Genomic DNA, 24,302 nt, shown 5'->3' on the forward strand with positions numbered 1-24,302 from the left:
TGAGCGGGCAGGAGGCTGGAGGGTGGGAGCTGGTACATTGCAGGGCACCCAGCATGGCCAGGAGCAGGCACCTGACACCCACTCTTGGGAGTCAGGAAAATGGCAGGGCAGGGCAGCCAATCCCACTGCAGGGAGCCTACCCAGCAAGGTGGCATGTAGGAGAAAGCAGAGGAAAGTGCCCACCTAGAGCAGCCTGCAAGTGGGAACAAAGTCGCAAAATGACATCATGCCTTCTAGAGGTGATGGGCATTGTCTTGGAGATGGTGGCCAGGAGAGGGACAGGAATACGGCTAGCTGTATAGAAGTCTGTGAGACTCTTCCCCACCCAACCCTGAGCACTCAAGGATGCTTTTGAAGTTGCATTTTAGAGTATCTGGCTCCTCCCTGGATTGCTCTACCCTGCTGTCCAACAATCAAAGCCACATAAGATTCCAGCAAGACCATCTGGGGGCGGTGGCAGGGGCGGGGTGATCCCCTGGGCCCTGACATTGGCACTCCCATTAAACATTGGTGAAGGCTAAGTGTAGCACCATGGCCCAAGGCCATCTCACCCAGAAGAAGGACTGCTGACTCTTCTCCAAAACGGAGAATGTGTCCAACCCATCTGTGTTTAAGAGACAACTCATTCCTGGAGTATGAATGTCATGGCCACTTCGTGCAGCAGCCAGCGCTTGCTGCCTCCTTCACAGGCTGCCCTTGGCCCGCTGCTCTGCCTCACACATACAGCCGTCCTTCTTGCCTCACCTCTTTGCTCCGCCAACCCCTGGATACTGCTCTAGGCTCTGCTATTCTTTGGTTGGATGCCTTGAGACAGAACACTCAGCCTCTATGTTCAACAGGAAAGCAGAGAATGATGGATACCATCTTCCTTGCGGGGTGAAAGAGTCATTGTAAAAAATGGCCTGGTAAAGATTCAAAACCCACTGGTTGTTTGCAAGAAAACCTGCTACATAAACAAGCTGCTTGACCCAGGGCCTATTTTGTACCACACTTTGAGGTCAGTTTTGTTTATTTTCCTGGCTCGAAATCCCAAAAGGTTATGATGGGCCAAAAGGCAAACCTGCCCTTTGCAGAGGCCGTCTCTTCTCAAATTAATCTGACAACTCACTGGAGCATCAGGTTGGGAGGGAGTGGATATATAACCTTGAAGTTGGTGGTGGACTCGCCACAGGAGAGACGAAGGAGCATGGGCCCACTGAGGAGAGGTCTCCTGCCCAGCATGGAAAAACCATTTCATTTCTCTGGACTGGACCTTCTCATCCTCATGATAAGGATGACACCCACTTTACACTCGAGGGTCCTGCACATTGTCTGGTCTGAGCTTCCCAAGAGCCCATGTGTAGCTACCAGCAACCCCCATCTTACAGAGAAGGAAACAGACTGTCAAAGCCACAGGGATCATAAGTAGGAGGAAATCTCAGCTTTCTGTCCCTGTGACTCATGGGCATCCAAGACACATCAACCGTAACAAAGAGCTATTACAACATGAAGCAGATGGAAAAAGGTACAGGGAAGATACTCTGGAAGGGGAGGAAGCTCTATACTATGCTGCCCAGTAGAAATATAATGTAAGCCACAGATGTAAGTTTTAAAATCCTTACAGGGGATCCCTGGGTGGCTCAGCGGTGTAGCGCCTGCCTTTGGCCCAGGGCGTGATCCTGGAGTCCCGGGATCGAGTCCTGCATTGGGCTCCTTGCATGGAGCCTGCTTCTCCCTCTGCCTGTGTCTCTGCCTCTCTTTCTCTCTGTCTCTGTGTCTCTCATGAATAAATAAATAAAATCTTTAAAAAATAAAATAAAATCCTTACAACTAGAAGTCTATATCTTCTGATCACCTTCACCCAATTCACACCCCCTCCCCATTCTGGCAATTACCAATCTGTTCTCTGTATCTGTCAGTTCAGTATTTTTTAGATTCTACATATCAGCAAGATCATATAGTATTTGTCTTTTACATATCTGAATTATTTCACTTAGCATAATCTCTTCATGTTTCATCCATGTTGTCCTAAATGGCAGGTTTCCTCATTTTGCATGGCAGAATAATATCCCACTGTATATGTATGCCACATTTTCTTAATCTGTTCATCCATCAAAGGGACACTTAGATTGTTTCTATGTCTCAGCTATTTATTGTAAATAATACTACAATGAACATGAGGGTACAGTTATCTTTTTGAGAGAGTGATTTTGTTTCCTTTGGATAAATACCCAGAAATGGAATTACTGGATCCAATGATGGTTCTTTTTTAATTTTTTGAAGAACCCCATACCATTTTTCACAGAGGCTATACCATACGTTCCCACCAACAGTGCATGAGGGTTCTTCTTGCTCCAGATCCTTGCCAACACTTGTTGTTTCTTATCTTCTTGCTTTTAGCCATTCTAACAGGCATAAGGTGATATCTCATTGAGGTTTTGATTTGCATTTCCCTGATAATTAGTGATATTGAGCACCTTTCCACATACCTGTTGGCCTATATGCTTTCTTTGGACAATTTTTTTATTTTCGGATAACTATATTTAAAAATGTAAAAAAAAATAGATGAAAGTGATTTTAAATGTTATATTTTGTTAACTTTATATATGCAAAATATTATTTCAGCATATAATCAATAGAACAAGATTGCCAATGAAATATTTTACATTGTTTTTGTTTTTGTTTTTTTTACAAAGCTTTCCAGATCTGGTATATATCCTGTACTTCAAGCTCACCTCAGCTAGCACAGGCTTATTTCAAGTGCTCAGTAAGCGCATGCGGTCCCTGCCTAATCTATGACACAGCTCAGCTCTAACCAACAGCAGGATAAGTTCCTTCTGTAGAGCTGTGTCTAATCCAGGTCAGCCATAAGCTTACACAAGGCCAACTCAGAGGCATTGGAAAATGAGAAGCCAAAGCAACCCAAACACTTACACTATGCAGTGGTCTCCAATCTTGATTTTTTTTTCCACAACAAAGATCTGATGCAAAGCTTCAATGTAACAAAGATCAAATTAGAGCTCCCTAGTTGAAGGAATCAGACTAACCACCAAGCTTCTTTTTTTTTTTTCTCCCCACCAAGCCTCTTTAAGGTGTTATCCTGAGGCCTCTCTTGGAGGTGCAAGAATTCAAATATCACAGATTACAAACTTCTGATGGAGGCCAGCCCCCTACCTCACTCAGATGTGGTCATGACTCAGAGATCTGACTGCATAGCTATCCAACCTCCCCTCTGGCACCTTGAGGGTCAGGTGGCAAGTGCTGATGCCCACCGAGGGCTTGGACTAATACTTACCTGTAAGTATTAGTATAAAGTAAGTATAAAGCCTTGTTACACAATAATTTGGACTCAGTTTATAGAGGAGGAAACTGAGGTGGAGAGAAGAAAAGCTATTTAGTCCAGATCATGCACACATTGATCTGCTTCCCTCAGAAGCCCATGAGCTTCCCACTAGACCACCACATCAGCCCCAGAGAGCTCTCACAGTTAGGAGTCTAAATATAGGCCAGGCCGTGGCACCCTTTAAGATAATCAGATTCCTGAAGTTTGAAGAAACACACGTTTCTGACATGCTTCCTAGGCTGTGTAATCCAGGCTTTGAAATAAACACATTTGCTTTTAGTGTCTAAAGCACTATACACCTTTGGAAAATAGTTTTAAATGTCTTAGATAAATATGTTTTGTGAGAGACATATTTAAAAGCACCTACAGGCTTGAAACCATGCTATGAAGGAGTGTGGATTCATCTAACAATTACTGAGTGACTATTCTGTGCCAGAAAGTTCAAAAATGTTATAACATGCTCATGCATAATTTGGAGGGAAGGGTAATGAAGCTCAGAGAGGGGAGATGATTAAATAAAGTTCTGAAAGCCAGGATGAAGGTGGATCCAGGCCAGCCCACTCCTGAGGCTTGCTGCATCTTTTGGTGACTGTCCTTCTGAGCTGGGCTGCTCGTCCTGGAAAGGAGATGGTGTTTTCTCCTTCCAGAGATGGCATTCTGGAGATACAGGTCCCCTCTCCCTGTGACAGGCACTGCCACAGTGTGCCTCCATCATGGGCACTCAGGGCCATGTGGTAGACAAGGGAACAACAGCTTTTATTTAAAAGAAAGAAGATCAACAACATTAGACAAATAAGGTGGATGTTGAAGTGACTGGGTTAATTTTTCCACTTTATAATAAATATGCATATGAAGAGAAGGGCCAGTGTGACGCTCAGGAAAATGAGTTCTTTATAGCTTTTGTGCTCTATGAAGAGAGGAACATAAAAATTTTATGAACCACAGCTCAGTGAATTTGATGTTGTAAAAGAGGAAGCGTAACAATGTTTCAGAGTAAATTGATTTCTCTTTTAGGAAATGACTACATCCTTGAGTTCAAAGGGTTGTATGGCTTTGGCAAAATGGTCATGCAAGTGATTGGAAGTCAGATGAACAGGGGCTTGAATCCTGGCGTGGTCACTCACTAGCTGTGTGACCTTGAAGAAGCTACTTAACTAATCTGAGCCTCGGTTTTGTGATCTATAAAATGGGATTAATAACAATACCAACCTTACAGGCTTGTAAGCATTAAATGACAGAAAATAAAACATCACGTATGCCAGCTGGCACATGCTAGATGTTTAATAGATGTTAATTTTTGTTATAGTAATTCAGATATATCAGAGAGCTCTTGCTCTCTCAACTACAAACGATGAGACATACACACCGCTCTATAGCCATGGGGAACATGCAAGCTTGCCTCCTGAGGCAGTTCCATCTGAGAGGTAACAGGTCAAAGTAGCATAGAAAGTGAAATCCTGCTTCTTCTGTGGAGTAACGTAAACACTTTTCAATGGTAGCTCGCTTTGCCTCCCCAACTAGACTTCCTTGGAGCAGTGAGAATGCTTTCTCATGTCTATATTCGGCCGGGGTCCCAGTGCTGGGGGTGGGATGCCCTTGCTGGTCCACTAACCACCTTAGCACAGAGGATGGGCACAGGCCATCATGGGAGAGTCTCCCTTGGGTTCTTGTCCTCAGCGCTCTCTCATCAGGCCCCAGCCACCCTCTCAGGATTCTTCCTCCTTGTCCCAGGGCTCCTCTGGGATGGGTGCCATCTGTCATCTCAGTAACAGAGGGAGAATGGAAACAAGGGACAGTGCCTTGTGCATGGCCAAGGCCCTCCAAAGGTAAGACAGGCTGTGCGTCTATCCATTCATTATCACTAAATGAAGTAAACAGTGCAAATAATCATTGAGTGCCTCTATCACTCACACAAGGCGTTCATCTGGCCAGGCAAGGTTTTGTCTGTTTTTTGCTAGTTATTCACTTGGATACTCTGCCCTTTTCAGAACAGAAATGCTCTGTAGACTTTTGGTGGGGGGAGCAGTGGGAAAGACATAGGAGTTATCGTGCTCTCCATCAAACCACACCAAGGTTTAGGGGCATACAATAGCAACCATTTATTTGCTCCTGACTGAATTGGTGAATTGGTGTTTGGGCAGGGGTCAGCGGGAAGGGTTCCTCTCAGTTCCCTGTGTTGTCAGCCGGGCTTCTTCACCTGTTTGCACTCGGTGGGTGTTATGGCCACATATTTGTATCATCCCCAAGTTCATATGTTGGATCCCTAATTCCCAGTAGGATTGTCATAAGAGAAGAGCCCCCATGATGGATTGGTATTCTTGTAAGAAGAGGAAGAGAGCCAGCCCTCTTTCTTCTTGTGATGAGAGTGCTCTTCACCAGAAATCAACCATGTTCTTGGATCTCCAGTCTTCAGAAATAAAAGTTTGTGGTTCATGCCATCCCAGTCAGCCTGAGCTAAGACAGTTAGCAAGCAGGAGACTGGCTGGCCCCAATGTCCTTGCTCACACAACTGGCAGTTGGCTTGGTCAACTGACTCAGCACTCTTCCAAAACTGCCCACCCACCGGGAAGGCCAGACCACCTCTCCATACAGAGGTGGAAGCATTACAAGAGAGCATGAGTGTTGGCAGTTCAACTTCTGGAGATTGAGGCTTAGAAGTCACACAGTGTAACTTCCACTACATTCTTTTAACCAAAGCAAGTCTGGGGCCAGCCCAGATTTCAAAGGGAAGGGACTCCACCTCTTGCTGGGAGGGGTGATGGTTGTGATCAGGGATGGAAGGAATTGCTAGAGGCCATCTTTACAAACAATACATCAAGTGTGTTTGTTTAAGAGGTAAATAATATATAAGATTAAACCAACAGTGACACCCAGGCTTGATTTAGGGAGAGCCTATTGCTGATGAAAAGGTTTTATTTCTCCTATTGCCTTGACTGTGGGGGATCAGGTTGGCTTTAATCCATACATTATCTCCTCCCAGTCTAAACTGTGGGTCTCATCTGGGCTTTTGTCAGGATGATAATAGATTCCATTGCTCTAGAATGGTGACCCATTTTGTCAAGCTGCCTCCCAAATGGCTCTGAAATCCGTTTTTCCCCATCTCCACTGCTGCCCATCTAGGCCATACCATCATTACTTCTTACCTGAACTATTCATTGCAGTAGTTTTCCAACAACTTTCCTGATTTAAATGTCCCTTCCTCAGGGACATTCTGGTAATCTTACCAGGTAATTAAAAACATGTCCTGTGGTAGGCAGACTAATGCTCCCCTCAACCTATCCCACCGCAGTCCCTGGAATCTGTTACATGGCAAAAAGGGAAGGAAACTTGCGGATGGAATTAAGGCTGCTAATCTGCTGACCTTGAGATAGGGAGACCTATCTTGAATTTCCAAGTGGGTCTCATGTAATCAAAAGGGTCCTTAGAAGTGGAAGAAGGAAGCAGAAGAGGAGAGTCAGAGGGATGGAAATGTAGAAGAACAGTCAGAGAAATGCAACATTGCTAGCTTTGAAGACGCAGGAAAGCGGTCATGAGCCAAGAAGGGGGGCAGCCTTTAGAACCCAGGAAAGGGAAGGATGGATTCCAGAAAGGAACGAAGCCCTGATAACACCTAGATTTTAGCTCAGTGAGATATTATTAGACTTCTCACCTATAAGACTATAAGATAACACATTCAAAGCATTGTTTATGGTAATTTTTTATATAGCATCAGAAAACTAATACCTATCCTCAGCCAATTCATGGGCCTCGCTCTATGGTCACTGCAGATGACCACTTTAGGGGTAAGGATTGGGAGTGGGAGATGGAATGAGGTCCCTGGAAGGCCCTCGACGACCCAGGAATTGCTCACACTTCTTATCAACAATAAATGGTGATTTTCACAGTACTACAAACATTTTTATGCAGCTTTGTCCAAATAGCTACTTCAAAATCAAAAGGTCTCTCATCAAATTGGCTATGTAAAAAGACTCCTTCAGAATGTCTGGCCTAACAAACCAGCCTATTCACATTCAATTTAACTAAAATATAAGGAGAAAAGGTCCTGATAGGCCATTGCATCCCTCAGCCTGCTTTCAAGTGGATCCAAACCAGGCCAGTCTGTTGCCTGGGGCCCAGCCCCTGCTTGATGCACCCACTTTAACAACTGAGAGCTTTCCTTCCATTCAAGTCCATCCAGCTGGGACTAGCCTTCCAGGAGTTAGGAAAAGTTCAGCTGCCATTATCATGCGCTAGGATCAGCTTAAAACTTTCTTTTTTCTCATGTTCCTTTTCAGGCTTTTGGAGAGATTTCTGGGATCAGGGTCTGCCTACGGAAAGAGCTCATGAAGTTCTAGGGAAGCATGACTAACAAGTAAAACTAAAGGAAATTACTCATATGAGCTAAGTAAAATAAACTCCATCCTGATTAGGCACTATAGCTCAAGGTGAGTAAACCGATTTATTTTGAGGTAAGTGGAAAATATTCAAGGGTTAAATTGTGAGTTACCTTTTGTAATGCTTCCTAAATGGTGTCCCTCCAATCCAACTCCATCCTTACCCCACCCTTCTCCATAGAGCTGCTGGAGTGATCTGTCCTGACACTCTCCTGCTGATAGTTGACACAAATTGAGAAGCTGCACAGACTGGAGTGGACCAGCTGTCTTGGGAACAGGGTGGGTCACGAATCTGAGCACATTGCTATGTCCCCTGGCCATGTGGATTATAATCTCTCTTTTCTCTCTCCCCAGAATTTGCTAATTGGTTGGAAGGTGGTTGGAGCCAAGCCTACTTTGGCCAACATCCTAGGGAATGACTTTGCAGATGACTGTGAGTTTAACCATACCCTAAGACTTTTCTGACCCAACTCCTTTGCTTCCCTCTTTGCTCTTCAGAGGTTAGAACTGCACAGTCATCCAGTGGCTCTCCCAGACCAGCCCCTTTCCATTTTCCCACACAGATGTTTCCCCCAGGATATCTCTTACACATCTCATCCTATCTTGGAGTCTCTTTACAGAGGACCAAAGCTGATACCCCTAGAATGCCCCATATTCTAAACTTATTCATTTGCTTTGTTGTGGTGCCATGAATCTTGTTTCTCTACCTTCTTGTTTTTCCTATTTAGGAGTCTTTCATGTTCTGTCTCCCTTTCTGATATTTCCCACTCATTTTTTCCTCCTTTCCCCTTTATTCCCTTTCACTATTTTTTATATTCCCCAAATGAATGAGACCATATAATGTTTGTCCTTCTCCAATTGACTTATTTCACTCAGCATAATACCCTCCAGTTCCATCCACATGGAAGCAAATGGTGGGTATTTGTCGTTTCTAATGGCTGAGGAATATTCCATTGTATACATAGACCACATCTTCTTTATCCATTCATCTTTTGATGGACACCGAGGCTCCTTCCACAGTTTGGCTATTGTGGCCATTGCTGCTATAAACATCGGGGTGCAGGTGTCCCAGGATTTCATTGCATCTATATCTTTGGGGGAAATATCAGAAAGGGAGACAGAACATGAAAGACTCCTAACTCTGGGAAATGAACTAGGGGTGGTGGAAGGGGAGTTGGGCGGGGGACTGGGTGACGGGCACTGTGGTGGGCACTTGACGGGATGAGCACTAGGGTGTTATTCTGTATGTTGGCAAATTGAACACCAATAAAAAATAAATTTGTAAGAAAATAAAATAAATTCTTGAGGATGGGGGCAGGCTACTTCACAGATGGTGCTGTGTACTTTCTCTTGCATCCTAGAAGGAAGATCCCAGAGTCTTCATGGCAGAGGCTCACTGAGCTGCCTGGTTCCTAGCCCTCCCCTAGCCAGCTTGTTCAGCTCTCCCATGACATGGTGGTGGGTTCTTGTGGATTCTTCCAATACATACAACTACCGCTTCCTCCTATGTTTTCTTCTAGACATAGTTTTAGTTTTTCTGCTTGCATTTATGGTCCTTTTGAAGTTAATGTTTGTATATGATGTGAGGTAAGGGTCAAGAGAACTTTTTCCCCAAATAGATATTCTTCTAGCATCTGTTGAAAAGTCTGTCCTCTCCTCATTAAATTATTTTGGCATATTTGTCCAAAAAAAATCAACTATAAGTCTGGGGTTATATTTGGGCTTTCCATATTGTACCATCTTATTACTGTGGATTTATAGTAAGTCTTGAAATCAGACCAAGTCCTCCAACTTTTTTAAAAAAGATTTTATTTATTTATTCATGAGAGACAGAGAGAGAGAGAGAGAGAGAGAGAGGCAGAGACACAGGCAGAGGGAGAAACAGGCTCCATGCAGGGAGCCTGATGTGGGACTCAATCCCGGGTCTCCAGGATCACACCCCAGGCTGAAGGCAGCACTAAAGCACTGAGCCATCAGGGCTGCCCCAAGTCCTCCAACTTTATTCTTCTCAAGATTGTTTTGGTTATTCTAGGTCATTTGAATTTCCATATATATATTAGAACTGGCTTGTCAATTTCTACCAAAAAAGAAAACCAAAAACAAAACCTAAAAATCTGCTAGGATTTCATTTGCATGACACTAAATCTGTACATATAGATCAATCTGGAAATAATTTATATCTTAACAACATTGAATCTCCAAAGAATGAATATGGTGTATTTCTTTATTTAGATATTTTTAAATTTCAGCAATGTTTTGTAGTTTTTAACATATATATTGTACACATACTTAATTATCATTCCATTTTTTTTATAATCTTGTAAATGATAATAGAAATACAATTTTTTTCTAAAGATTTTATTTATTTATTCATGAGAGACACAGAGAGAAAGGCAGAGACATAGGTGGAGGGAGAAGCAGGCTCCCTGTGGGGAGCCTGATGTTGGAACTCGATGCTGGAACCCCAGATCATGCCCTGAGCCAATGGCAGATGCTCAACCACTGAGCCACCTAGGCATCCCTACAATTGGTTTTTGTATATTGACCTTCTTTGCTGTGACATTTCTAAATTTGCATATTTTTTCAAGTAGTTTTTATGTAGATCCCTTAGGCATCCACATATATATCCTATGTATATGATCATGTCAACTGCAAATAAATAGAATTTTACCTTTGTCAGTTTCATACCATTTACTTCTATCTCTAGGACTGCCAACATAATGTTGAGTGGAAGTGGTAAGGGCATATATCCTTGCTTAGCCCTAGTCTTAGGGGAAACGCACTCAGTCTTTTCCCTTAAATATGTTAGCTGTATGATTTTCATAGATGCCCTTTAACAGGTTGAGGTTCCTTTTTATTTCTAGTATGCTAAGAATTTCTGTCATGATTGAATGTTGAATTCTGTCAAATACTTTTTCTGCATCTATTGAAATTATCAAATGGCTTTATTTTGTTAACATGGTAAATTACTTTGAATTTAAAATGCTAAAAAAAATTTGTGTGTCAGTCATTGTTCTCCAGAGAAATAGAACCAATAAGAGATTAGATATAGTTAGAAAGATTTTATATATCTATAGATAGATGATAGATAGACAGATAGATGATAGATAAATGTCCCAATGGTATGTTTTGATCCACATCAAATGGAGATGGGATGGGGGAAAATACTGCTTCTGTGAAAATACCCCCTCTCTCCATTAGTGGCATGCTCAGTCAGCTCTTATCTTTTTATTCCAGTAAGTTATTTTGCTCTCACTGTTTAACAAAAAAAGAACATAAAAATCCTTGCATACCTTGTTCGATTGGAGAATTTTAATGTTTTTCATTTATCATTGTAAAACCAAGGACAATTTTATAACTTTTTGTACGTAGCTGTTACATGTAGGGCAATCTGTCTTTAAGTAGGGATAAATTACTCTAAAAGAAATGAATCCTAGATAGTTTTCCCTTCAAGTCAAGCGTCTTGTTGTTTAAATAAACTTCTTGTTTAAAAAACAAAACAAAACAAAAAAAACCAGCCACCACTGGTTATGCTGCAATGGAAAACAATCTAAATGTCCCACAGTAGGAGAATGATTAAATAAATTAGGGACACTCACATGGTAAAATATTACTGCCATTAAAAATCATATTTTCCAAGACAATTATATTTAATGCATGATCCTATATTATTCCTGGATACTGAAAAGACTGAAAAAAACAGCTACAAAGAACATTAGAAGGCTAATTGGGAATTTTTTTTAAGATTTATTTATTTATTTGTCAAAGACAGAAACAGAGAGAGAGCACAAGGAGGGGTAGTGGCAAGTAGAGGGAGAAGTAGGCTCTCTGCTGAGTAAGGAGCCCAGTGCGAGACTTGATCCCAGGACCCCAGGATCATGACCTGAGCTGAAGGCAGATGCTCACCCAGTTTGCCAAATAATATCATTTATTGAATGCAAAATATTTATATGATAAGTGTAATTTAACAAAATGGGCCAATTTTTTTTAATGCATTCACACCTTTATTGCTCTTGATAGACCCAAGATATAGGCATTCGGTCCATAATAGGGGTAAGTAAACCACCTGTGCATGTTTCTTAGAAGCTGAAGGCACAACCAGGGATACAGTAACATCTGGCCCAGCACATAACATCACTGAGAGGGCTCAGAGGAAGTTCACCATCATGTTGATGATCCTGGATTTTACTTGGGAAGGAATAAGTCCAGGGGATTCAGAAAATGAAGTCATGTGAAGAAGGCCGGTTATTGGTTGGATCTTGGTCATCACTCTCGATGGTCAGTTGTGGGTCATATTCTTGGATTTCTTTTAGCAGCTTCTGGATTCGAGGATCAGATTCATCTATCTTCAACCTGTGTGTCCGGAGGGAGGAACAGTGAAGTTTCAAGGTATCACACAGCATCTTTATTCCACTATACCCCAAGGAATTCTGGCCCAGGTCCAGTGTGACCAGGCTCTGATTTCTGCCAAGGGCAGATGAGAGGATTTCAGAGCTGAAAGGAGTGATGGCACATCCCCACAACCATAGGCATTTGAGGTTACACACTGGGTTCTTCAAAGCCTCACACAGAAACTTCAGTCCAGTAATCCCTATGTGATTCAGCCCCAGATCCAAGTGGGTAAGGTTTGAATTTTGCTGGAGAAGTGTTGACAGATGATTGCAGCCACCACTGGTTATGCTGCAATACCAAAGCACCAGCATCTATGGTTGACAGTCAGGGTAACTCAAGCCTTCACACAGCAGCTTTACCCCATCATCTCCCAGAGTGTTTCACTCTTGAGCCTGAATTTCTTCTCTGGGAAAACTGTTTTTGCTCTTAAGGCCTTCCAACTGATTAGATGAAGACCACCCATATTATCCTTTACTTAAAAGTCAACTGACGGGGATCCCTGGGTGGCTCAGCAGTTTGGCGCCTGCCTTTGGCCCAGGGCGTGATCCTGGGGTCCCAGGATCCAGTTCCGCGTCAGACTCCCGGCGTGGAGCCTGCTTCTCCCTCCTCCTGTGTCTCTGCCTCTCTCTCTCTCTCTCTCTCTCTCATGAATAAATAAATAAAAATTTTTAAAAAGTCAACTGACTGTAGACATTACCCACATCTATAACATACCTTCACAGTGATTATATCACTGAGGAGTATCTATCTATAGCTTAGTCAGGATGACACAAAATTAACTACCACACTTGCCCAAGATTCTTGGCATAAACCCCACTTGACCATAAGGCATTATTATTTTAAGTTACTACTGGATTTTATTTCCTAATATTTTATGAGGCATTTTTGTATTTGTTTTCATGAAGGATATTGATTTGCAGCTTTCTCTCTCTCTCTCTCTCTCTTTTTGGTAATGTCTTTTTCTGATTTTGGTACCAGGTAATGTTGGTCTCATAATGTAAGTTGACCAGGATTCTTCTTCCTTTTGCAATATTGATATGATAAACTGGTATTATTGGTATTTTAATAGAACTCACCAGTGAAACCATCTAAACCTGGAGATTTTGGTGGTGGGGGGGGGAAGATTTCAAATTATGACATCAGTTTCTTTTAAGGCATATTCAGGGCTTCTATTTCCTGTTGAGTCACTTTTAATAGATTGTGTCTTTCAGTGAAGTGATCCCATTCCATTTAACTTCTATGATTTGGCATAAGATTGTTTTAATATGACAATCTTTTATTGTCCTTTTAATATCTGAAGGACCTGTAGTGATAACCATTTTTCATTCCTGATAATACTAGTTTGTGCTTTATTGTGTGTGTAAATGAGGTGTCTTTCTTTTTTAATTAGCTCACCTAGCACTTTATCAATTTTAATAATTTTTCGCAAAGATCCAGCTATTGAAATATCAACTATTTTACTATTGCTGGACCATTTTCTATTTAATTGGTTTCTCCTCATTATTATTTCTTTCCTTTGCTTAAGTTATTCTTCTAGTTTTATAGTAAAAGCTTAATTAACTTTTTAGATCCTTCTTTTTTAATATAAGCATATTTTAAGCTGTAATTTTCCCTCTAAGTACTGCTTAGTTGCACACCACTAATTTTGACATGCTGTATTTTCTGTTCAAAACGTTTTCTAAGTTATCCTTGTGATTTCTTCTTTGGCCCATGAGTTATTTTAAAATCTAATGTTTAATACGTAAATATGTTAGGATTTTCCAGATATCTTTCAGTTCTGAATCTCTAATTTAATGCATTTCAGTTGGAGACCATACTCTGGATAATTTCAATTCTCCTAATTTTACTGAGACTTATATGGTCTAGTACATATTGCATTTTGGTGAATTTTTCACATACACTTGAAAAAAATTGTATTCCATGGTTGTTGGGTAGAGTGGTCTACAAATGTCAATTGTGTCAAATTGATGGTAGTGATATATTTTTATATCCTCACTGATTTTCCATCTACTTGTTCTATCAATTATTGGAAGTGTTGTAATCTCAAACTATATATGTTTATCTATCTCTCTTTTCAGTTCTTTCAGCTTTGCTTCATGTATTTTGGAGCTCTGTCGTTAGCCGTATAACAAAGACTGCTATGTGTTGATTAATTGATCCCCTTTTGATTATAAAATGTACTTTTTACCCAACAATATTCATTGTACTAAATCTAATTTGTCTGATAAAAATATATCAATTTTAACTTTCTTTTGATTAGTAACTGCATGGTATTTTTTTTACTGTCCTTTTACTTTTAACCTATCTATGTCTGTGTATTAAAGTGCATTTCTTATAAATACCATCTAGCTGGTACTTTTCATCCAGTCTAACAATTTTTGCTTTTTAATTGGAGTTCTTAGGCTGTTTGCATTCAACATAATTATTAATTTAATTGTTCATAAGTCTACCATCTTGCTATTTGTTTTATATTTGTCCCATTTGTTCTTTGTTTCTATTTTTCATCTCTTCCTGCTTTCTTATAAATTTTAGCATTCATTTCATTTCCACAATTATCTTATTATTTATACATCTTTCCTTTAATTTTAGCAGGTTCTAAACAATTTGCATGTTTAATTTGTACGTTTATCAGTCTGACTATAAATAGTATTACATCACTTTATGTATAATGTAAGATCTTTACAGTAGTATGCTTCCATTTCTACCTCCCATCCTTTCAATTATTGTTGTACGTTTTACTTCTCTATGTTATAGACGCCACAATACATTGTTGTTATTTTTTCTTTAAACAATTATCTTCCTAAACACTTTCAAGTCTGAAAAGAGGCGGTTATATTTACCATTTTCTGCCTTCTCCATTCCTTTGTGCAGATGCAAGCTTCTGTCTGGCATAATTTTCCTCTTGCTTAAAGAACTTCATTTATTATTTCTTGTAATGCAGACCAGCCAGTGACAAATTTTCTCAGCTTGTGTGTGTATGTGTGTTTGGGTGTGTATGTTTATTTTGCTTTAAGTTTTAAAGGATTTTTTTTTTTGCTGCATATTAAATTCTAGGCTGATAGCTCTAATTTTATTTTCAGCACTTTAAAAATGTTCTGTTTGCTTCAAGCCTGCATATTTGGGGATGAGAAGTCCTTTTTTCCTTCTTCTTCTGGGTGTTTTTAAGAATTTCCTCTTTATTACTGATTTTCAGCTCTTTGTGGCATGTTGTGTGTGTGCCGTGTGTGTGTGTGTGTGTGTGTGTGTGTGTGTGTGTGTGTGTGTGAATGGGAGCCTTATGCAGGACTTGATCCCATAACTCTGGGATCATGACCTGAACCAAAGGCAGATGCTCAACCACTGAGCCACCCAGGTGCCCCTGTATCATCCAATTTTATTCTATTCCAATGAAATTTTCATTTCAGAGAGTTTTATTTTGAAGTTCCATTTCTTTCCTTTACATTCTTGAACATATAGATCATATTTATAATAGTTGTTTTAAAATCCTGTGGGGTATGAGTCACATTTCCCACAAATGAGTCACAGCTCATTTGTATGTCTAGTAATTTTTGATTGGTTGTTGAACATTGTGAATTTCATGTTTAGTGCTGGATTTGGTAACATTCCTCTAAAGAGTGTTGGACACATCCTGATGGCCAGCTAAGTTATTTGTGAATTGGTTTGATCCTTTCATGTCTTGTTTTTGAACTCTGTCAGGGCTGATCTTGAGTACCCTTTAATTCCAAGGCCAATTTAGCCCTGTCTCTAGTGCATGCTTCTTCTAGGATCTCTGATGAGGGCCCCACATTCAACATGACCTGCACTTTGGCTGGAGGGAACCTGTATGATTCCTGGCCTTATGTGAACTCTGGGAATTATATATCTTATTAATAACTACTATTTCCCTGGTGATTGTTCTTGCCTAGCTTTCACTCCACACATGTACGGGTTGGCTTTAGCCAAAGACGTAAGGGAATCCCTATGCAGACCTCTGGAGATCCTCCTCTCTGGAACTCTTCCCTTTCAATTCTAGCCCCCAGGCCTCCCCAGCTTCATTTGCTTCACATCAGCGAGATTGCCAGGCTTCGTTTGGATCTCCCCGCTCTGTGCTACAGTCCAGAAGTTGTCTCTCACATACTGAGGGGGAATTGAGGCATATTTCTGAAACTTTTTTCTTTATAGTCCCTCCTGCAAATTCCAGCCATCTTTTCCTCCCCAAACTCTTTCTCTTCAGCATTGTGAGACTTCCTGCGGCATGGTCTAGAAAATGTCTCAAGTTAAAAAGCCAGGACAATCATAAGGCTCATTTCACTTGTTTCCGTCCTTTTGAGATCACTGTCCTGCAATGCCTGCTGTCCAAAATCTATACTGTATTATCCCTCATGTTTTCTACAATTTTCTGGTTGTTTATAACAAGAGTGTTGCATCTAATCTGGATCACCATATCATGGTTAGAAAAAGAAATCTTATTTACTTTTTGACAATTTTCAGCTATAAAGTTGTTTGTGTGGTCATATGTTTAGTCTGCCTCCTTCACTAGAATGTGAGCCCCAGGAGTGAAGCAACTGTGTTACTGAATTCCCAGTGCCTAGCACCAGGCTGCAACATAGTAAGAACTATGAAAAAATATAGATATTATTGTAACCCCAGGGCTAGGTGTCAGCATGAATCAGTAGAGGGAGACAAAATGAAGGGGTGGAGGAAGGGAAATGGAGCACATGGCACAATGACAACTGCCAGAGCCCAGGTGGTTGCCAGCCTTGCATTTGGATCCCATTTCCAGTCAGGACTGTCCCTGTGACACATGCTTTCCACTTGGCCCTGTACATTTTCACAATAAAAGACTGGCAATAAATGCTTCAAAATGCTTGTTTTGTGTTAAGGCAGTAGACTATGTTTTCCACACTTTCTGTAACGCAGTTAGAAAATTTTAATTTCTAAAGATCCTTACACATTATTACTGATTTTACTGCCTAACAAATCCTGAGTTGGGTAAACTTCAGATGGCTGTGGTAAAGGCAGCCAACTGATAAAACCACCTTCTCTGCAGAGTGCCCTCCCAATGTAACACAGCCTGTGATCTCTGTCCCCTCAAGCAACAGGGCATCACGTATCACTAAGTCCTACCTTCACTCTCCTCCCAATCTGCTCAGTCACCCCAGCTGCTGTTACAGAAGTGAAGTACCTGGATTGATCCAGGAGGCTTCATAGATGTTGGCTACTATGCATCTATAGTCACACAAATTGCAACCGAACAGAGACAAGCTACAAATGTTCTAACCAGTGCTGACCAATCATACCAGCTAAACAAATGAGTCTCCTGTCTGAACTGAGAGAGAGATCAGACCAGATCTAGATTATGAGAAATATCAAATTCCTTGTAAGTAGGCGCCTACTGGCATGCATTCACCATTGGTGCATTCCAGATCTGTTGTATTTCTTTCTGCCACCCTTATTTCCACCTCCTGTCCTCCCATAGCAACCATTCCATTGTTGAATGTCTTGTTTTATATGCATATCTTTTAAATTTATACAAATGGTTTTATTCTGTATTCCATTTAGTTTCCTGCTTTCTCCCACTAATATATTGCTTAGCTCCATCCATGTCGCCATGTGTGCATTTAATTTGTTGTTTTTTTAAAATATTTTATTTGAGAGAAAGTGTGTATGCATAAGCAGAGAGGGAGGGGCAGAGGGAGAGGCAGAGGGAGGAAGCAGCAGACTCCCTGCTGAGTAGGGAAACCCACATGGGGCCGGATCCCAGGACCCAGAGATCATAACTGAGCTGAAGGCAGACACTTAACCCACTGAGCCACCTAGGCCCCCCTGCTTTTTTTTTAAGAGGTGGGGGAAGGGGCAGAGGGAGTGGGGGAGAAAGAATCTTAAGCAGGGTCCACACCCAGCACAAAGTTGGACTTGGGGCTTGATCTCACAACCCTGAGATCATGACCTGAGCCAAAATCAAGTTGGATGCTTAACCCACTGAGCCACCCAGGCACTCCTAATTTCCTTTTAAGGGCCACATTACATCTTTTCTAGCCATCTTCCCAATGACAGACCTCCAGCTTGTCTCCAGTTCCACAGAAAAGCACTGCAATAAAGAGCCCTGTGCATGTTCCCTTAAGTGCCTGTGCGAGAATTTGAGAACTATACCCCAAGGGGGAATTGTGGGGTCACACAGCATACAGACTTGCCAAAATAATGCCAGATTACCCTTGACACAATGGCTCTGCTGGTTCCCTAACCTAGGGTTTCTCAACCTTGGCACTACTGGCATTTTGACTGAATTATTCTGTTGTGGGGGCTGTCCTGTGCACATAGGATGTTTGGCAGCACCCCCGGCCTCTGCCCTCTAGAGGCCAACAGTAGACTCTCCATTAGTCATGATGATCAATAAATTATCTCCCTACACTACAAACTGCCCCCAGGGGGGCAAAATCACCCCCAGTTGAGAACCACTGCTCTATTTCATTTCTGTCAATACTGCCAACACTGGCATTAGCCATTTTTTTTTCTCATATGTTTGATAGTTTTTAAAGATTTTTCTCTAATGTTAACTGTCTGTTGAGGTCGTTAGCCTCTTGATTTGCAGGAATGCTATAAATCTTTTTTTTTTTTTTTTTGCTACAGATCTTCTTGATACTTTATTGGAACTGACTGAGCAGTGATCTTCTCCCATCCTTTCAGCTTGTTAACTCTCTCGATGGTGTGCTTTACTGACAGAAATCTTACATTTTAATGTATCAGATTCATCAATATTTTGCTTTATGGTTTGGACTTTTAAAACTTTTATTCAGGAAGTCCTTCCTTGCTCTGGATCACAAGATATTTCGCTCTGTTACCCTTACGCTTTTACATTTAATCATTTGGTCTCGAATCAAAAGCTCATATTCTATGTAGCATCAGGTAGGAACCCATGCTCCCGCCTCTCCACAGGTGAATCCCTCTCCCCCCTGCCAGCTTGTGGTCCCGCCCTGATTGTAAATGGAGTTCCCATGTATTCATGGCTTTGTCCCTGAGGCCCTCCCCCTGTTTCAATCATCTAATCAACTATCCCCACATCAATACCCACATTGCCTTTCTATGGCCTTCTAACATCTTTGAGTGATAATTGGTAGAGCAAACCCCCTTACATTTCAGTGAACTATTATTTTTCCATCTACAGTTTAGTGTAAATTTGTCAAATTTTTCCAAATATCCATTGTGATTTTTGTTAACACTGCACTAACTTTATAAGATGATTTTATAAAATTACATTATCCCACCCAGGGTTATTCACATCTTCTATTTTCTTTTTGTAGTTTTCTTTGAAGAAGTTTTTATATACCTGTTGATGTTGATTCCTGGATACTTTTCTTCTTTCTTTGATTGCCGTTAGGAGCTGGCTTCTTTTAATCTGTGACTTTGTATTAAAGTGCATTTCTTGTAGATACCATTTATTTTTCTATCTTTCTATTTAAGTTTCTAGTTGGTGCTGCTGCTCTAGCTGTTTAAGGTGATCTTATATCCAGACCTGCTCACTTGTTTTCCCCCTGACTTCAGGGGGGATTCAGAATCACGATACCCTCCTAAGGTGTTTCCCTGTTGGGATTAAGGCACCCAGAAGGCTGATAAGTTCATTAGAAAACTACATATGAGCAGAGGCTCAGACCAAAGAAAATGCTAGAAAAGCACTATGAATATTCCCCTACCCCACAAGAGGGTGTTCTTGAGGCCCCAGATTCAACATCTTCCTTCCTGGCTGCTGTATGCACCCAGGTAGATGTTGCCTCTATGTTGATGGCTTCTTCTTGCATAGAAAGTTTATGAATACAAATATATGTATTTGTACCACATACTGAGCTACCGTAAGCTGTCAGACCTATAAGCTTGGGAGCAATTCTGATTCCTCTCATAATGGATCGATACAATAATCCAGATGCCTGTGGTCTCCGAACCATCATCACAACCACCGCACACCAACAAGTCAGCAAGTCCAATCACTTGCTCACCCAGGAACCCAGTGCCCGAGGCAGCAAGGCCCCAGTGGGCAGGATGGTAAGTCTGTCAGGATTAGAAGTCTGTCAGCCTGAATCACCATATTCCTGAGAAGTACTAGTTTTAAAAGCTTTTTTAATACAGAAAATTGAATCTAAAAATTCCCTTACAGGGGCACCTGGGTGGCTCAGTGGTTGAGCATTTGCTCAGGGCGTGATCGGGGGTCCTGGGATCGAGTCCCACATCGGGCTCCCTGCATGGAGCCCGCTTCTCCCTCTGCCTGTGTCTCTGCCTCTCTGTGTCTCTCATGAATAAATAAATAAATAAATAATCTTAAAAAAATAAAATAAAAAATAAAAATTCCCTTCCATCTGTAGTGGTCGGTAATTTACCACCTGCACCTGAATGGCTGGAATAGGACTGCTGGCTATACTTAAGCTTGTATTTCTTCCCAAAAAAATCCACTTCAACCAGATTCAAGGTGGGAGCTTTCAGGGAGATTCCATCTGCTCTTCTGAGTTAGTCACTAGATTCGATAAGCTTGTCTCTGAGAAGACATGGGTTCCACGTCACCTGCTGGCTAGACAGGAGCCCTCAAGGATCCAGCCCACCCTGATTCCTAGGGGCCTGGGCACCTCGGTCACCACATCCTGCCAACCTGCAAGGAGAACGAGTCAGGCCTGTGCACAGTGGGTTTCCAGAAGAGGTTTCACGCTGCTTAAGGAGTACAAATCCTCCTCCTCTGTGCTCAACAGCAATCATCCTGATTGGCTTCCAGACTTCAGTAGAGGCCCCAAAGAGACACACCTAGCATATTTTAAATGGCTTTATTAAAGGCTATTAATATAAAATACAACCAAGTTACAAGTTGTCAGTAAGAATCTTTCATTTTCTTGAAAACGTGTATCAAAGAAAGGGAGGAGCAAAGAAAGGGAGGTGGCTCTGACATCCACGTGGGGGCCGTATGTGGCGAGGGCCGGGTGACAGGCCTCAGCAGTCCCCATGTGGGCAGCACTCCCAAACCCAGAGAGCGGGGTAGGGACCCCCAAGTCAAAGAACTGAAACTGGTTTCTGACTTCCTGGGGGAGAGTTTGCACAACAGTCACCCAAAGCAAAACACTAAATCCTTGAGCTGAATTCCAAGTGCACAGGATGAGGGTGTGGGGTGGGCACCCAAACCAAATACAGGCTTCAGTCAAAAAGTGTGTATTTTCAAAATAATAAATATAAATTTCTGCTTCTAGAAACTCCACCCTGATATATGGGCAGGGGTGGGGGGGAGGTGGGTGGCACACCTAAGAGCTTAATCTGTCCTTACGTGGACACACGGAACATAGGTCCCCAGGAGGGCGGGGCAGGACCGTCCCTGCAGACTGCCCGGGTGAGGAGATGTGCGGGGTGGGGGATGGCCCTCTGGGCCTCCACTTCTCCCTCTCGCAGTCCCTTACTTCTGAAAGCAGGGCAAAGCAACAGACTCTAGGATTCCCTAAGCTTTGACGTTACATTTAATCTCAGGAGACTGGCCATTACGAAACTTGAAACGCTGTGGTAAGAGATGACTAAGCACCTCTGAGTCGCGGACTCCCGGTGGCACTAGGGGGGCAGAGGCTTCCAGCCAATCCCGCGGCCCCTCAGCTCCCAGGAGAACATGAAAGGAATAAACTGGGCTTTATGAGAAGGTTGGCAGGAAATGAGAATCATCTCCCAGGAGGAGACAGATCACCTTGGGCTAACTTCCCGGATGTAGTTCATTCCTCCCTGCTACATCAGCACCAACGAATACAAACTCACACCCGTACATCCCTCTCTCTCTTTTAAGGAACTGTGTTTGCGAGCCTGGGTTCTGAAGGAGGGCGGCCCAGCTCCGAGGCCCGGGGGCTGACCTGGGGGCGAGCACTAGCTGCTGGGCCAGCTAGCCTAGGTCCCTCTTTCCCTCTCCACCAGGCTAGAACCCCTTTTTTCCTGGCACGTTTCAACTATCTTTAAATGGTAGAATAAGGACCTATATTTGCCATAATACAGCCAGTCACCAAAGCAGGAAGGTCAAACCCACCACCTTAAGAGACCAAATGAGGCTGAGGGACATAATGCGATTGGCAGAAACCAACCCAAAAGTTGGCCAGGGCACAGCTTTGGCAGAAATGTTCCTGGAAAAAAAGTTGCCACGTGCTTTACCTCAGAGCCAGATAAGATAGTCTTGAAATCACTTAAGAAGGTTGTATAAAACAGGAATGCATTTTTAAAAAGACACACTTTGATACTGAAACTGGGTGCTCACTGGCAGGACTCTTAGGGGTGGATTAAGGCTTCGGGTGAGGAGAACACAGTGAGAGACAATGTGTAGATCACACTCGGGCACGTCTGGCAGGCTCACGCAGCTCAGAGCCACTGGTCAGGGCACAGGCTTCCCGGGGTGAGGCCCACGCTCCTCCTCGCCCTGCCCCACCCACTCTGGGCCACGGGCCACCCTGCTCCCCCGGCGGCCTCAGAGCTGCCTCCACCAAGCAGCAGTGGGTAGCAAAGTCTCACTCTAAGAGATGCCTTTGGAATGACTGCCAAGGTCTCCAAGGTACGCTGCAGGGCGATACAGAAACTTGACTCTTCCACTTCTGCTGATGGCCAGGGATGCAGAGGGAGATCCATCAGGAGAGTCTGATCAGTCCTCAGGATGAAGGATGTCCATTGTCCCTGCCAGACTCATGCTGGAAGGTTCTAACCCAACTAATCAGGAGAGTCCTGTCTTCTGACACCTGCCATCTGCCCTTATTCCTGCAGATGCTCAGGACAGGGAACATCCACCAGGCCACTAGGTAGCAAAGAACTTCCAAAAAGAAACAAGTACACACCCAAGAAAAGTGGTAGCCCTACAACCTCTAAACCTAGATACAAAATAATGAGAAGTTAATATAAAACTTTTAAACATGCAACTCTTCTTAAACAATGATGAATAATTTGAATACATTATCAGGGCAGCTTAGGACCATTTCTGCTATGTGCCAACAGTCTGTTTCCTGGAAATGTTGAGGGTGGAGGGTGGCACACAAGGCAAGAAGGGTGGCTTCAGGAAGCCCTGGACAGCTGGGAACGCTGGGTAGGAACTAGGGGCACTGGGGGGGTCGGGGGAGGTGGTGGTGTCATCTTTCCATGGTTACAGCCAGCCAGAGTGCTGGAGCCACTACTGCTGAGGACATCACCAACAACCCCCCAACAGAGTTCACTTGATCAATAAAAAGGGGAGAGGCTAAAGGAGAAAGAGACGGAAATTACTTTTACAACTTTTGTGACACAATGAGAAAACTCTTGCTCTGAGTGGGGGGAAATTTGGTAGAACTGGGAACAGAAGCTTTATGTAGAAGATCTACAGTCTTTAAAAATTCCAAATGCAAAACTTCTGTTATCAAATCATTGAAAATAGCATATATATCTGGCCTTACCAAAAAGAGAAAAAACTGGAAATCTGGACAAGGCAATATATACCAGTTTCCAAATGATTAAGAAAAGTGTACAGAACCAGGAAAATACACAGGGAAATATTGCCTGTTTTATCCTCCTCCACCACACCACTTTGGAAAACACTTAGGGGTTCTTGGTTTTATTAATTATTATTTGGTCTAATACATTTTACCAGTTGTCCAGAAAATCAAATCCTGTCTTCAAGACGACATTACTTGAGGTGACCTGTAGAAGGGACATAAACACCAAAGTAAGACACGGCTTGGTTTTCTTTTTTTGGTTTTTTTTTTTTTTTTTTTTAGTTATACATAATCTAAAAACAGCATCTCATTTAAATTGACCCAAATGAAATAGCTTGCTTCCATGTCAGAGGCTCCCCGACCTCATTTTGCCTCAGTGCTTGGAACCAGAAAATGAAATAAATTTCAATGTGAGCCACACTCTGCCAGGATCCAGCACTTTCTTCCCTCTGTCCCCAGGCAAGTCAAGCAACTTATAGAGAAAAGGAAAAAAATGTATCTTTTCTATTTGTGCATGGACAGGCATGTTGAAATGTAGTCATTGTGGAATCAGAGAACAAACCATGGTCTTTCGGATGCTCTTTAACACAAGCATGCATATCCACTCGGCGGGGTGCAGCCTTCATGGGCAAGGACGCATTGTTGCTCTGCCCTCCATGGAGCTGGCATATGGCAAAATACTTCCATGGAGACAATGGCACCAATGAACTAATAAGCCGGTTCCCTTGAAGCTTGTCTCAGGCCGGTCTGGCTGCATCTGACACTGATACAAAGTGTGCCAAAATG

At 42.4% G+C, this 24,302-nt stretch overlaps 1 protein-coding gene across 1 annotated transcript in view; it reads right to left on the reverse strand.

Annotated features, from left to right (window-relative positions):
- Positions 1-20,856: 20,856 nt before the first annotated feature.
- The window catches only part of C3H1orf198 (chromosome 3 C1orf198 homolog), a 33,276-nt gene continuing 29,830 nt past the window's right edge, over positions 20,857-24,302 (reverse strand). Inside the window, exon 4 of the mRNA XM_041748979.1 lies at positions 20,857-23,721. Coding sequence (XP_041604913.1) covers positions 23,665-23,721 — 57 coding nt within the window. The 3' untranslated portion in view covers positions 20,857-23,664. The remainder of the gene's footprint in view (positions 23,722-24,302) is intronic.

This window comes from Vulpes lagopus, chromosome 3, assembly GCF_018345385.1.
Source record: "Vulpes lagopus strain Blue_001 chromosome 3, ASM1834538v1, whole genome shotgun sequence".
NCBI classification, from domain to species: domain Eukaryota; kingdom Metazoa; phylum Chordata; class Mammalia; order Carnivora; family Canidae; genus Vulpes; species Vulpes lagopus.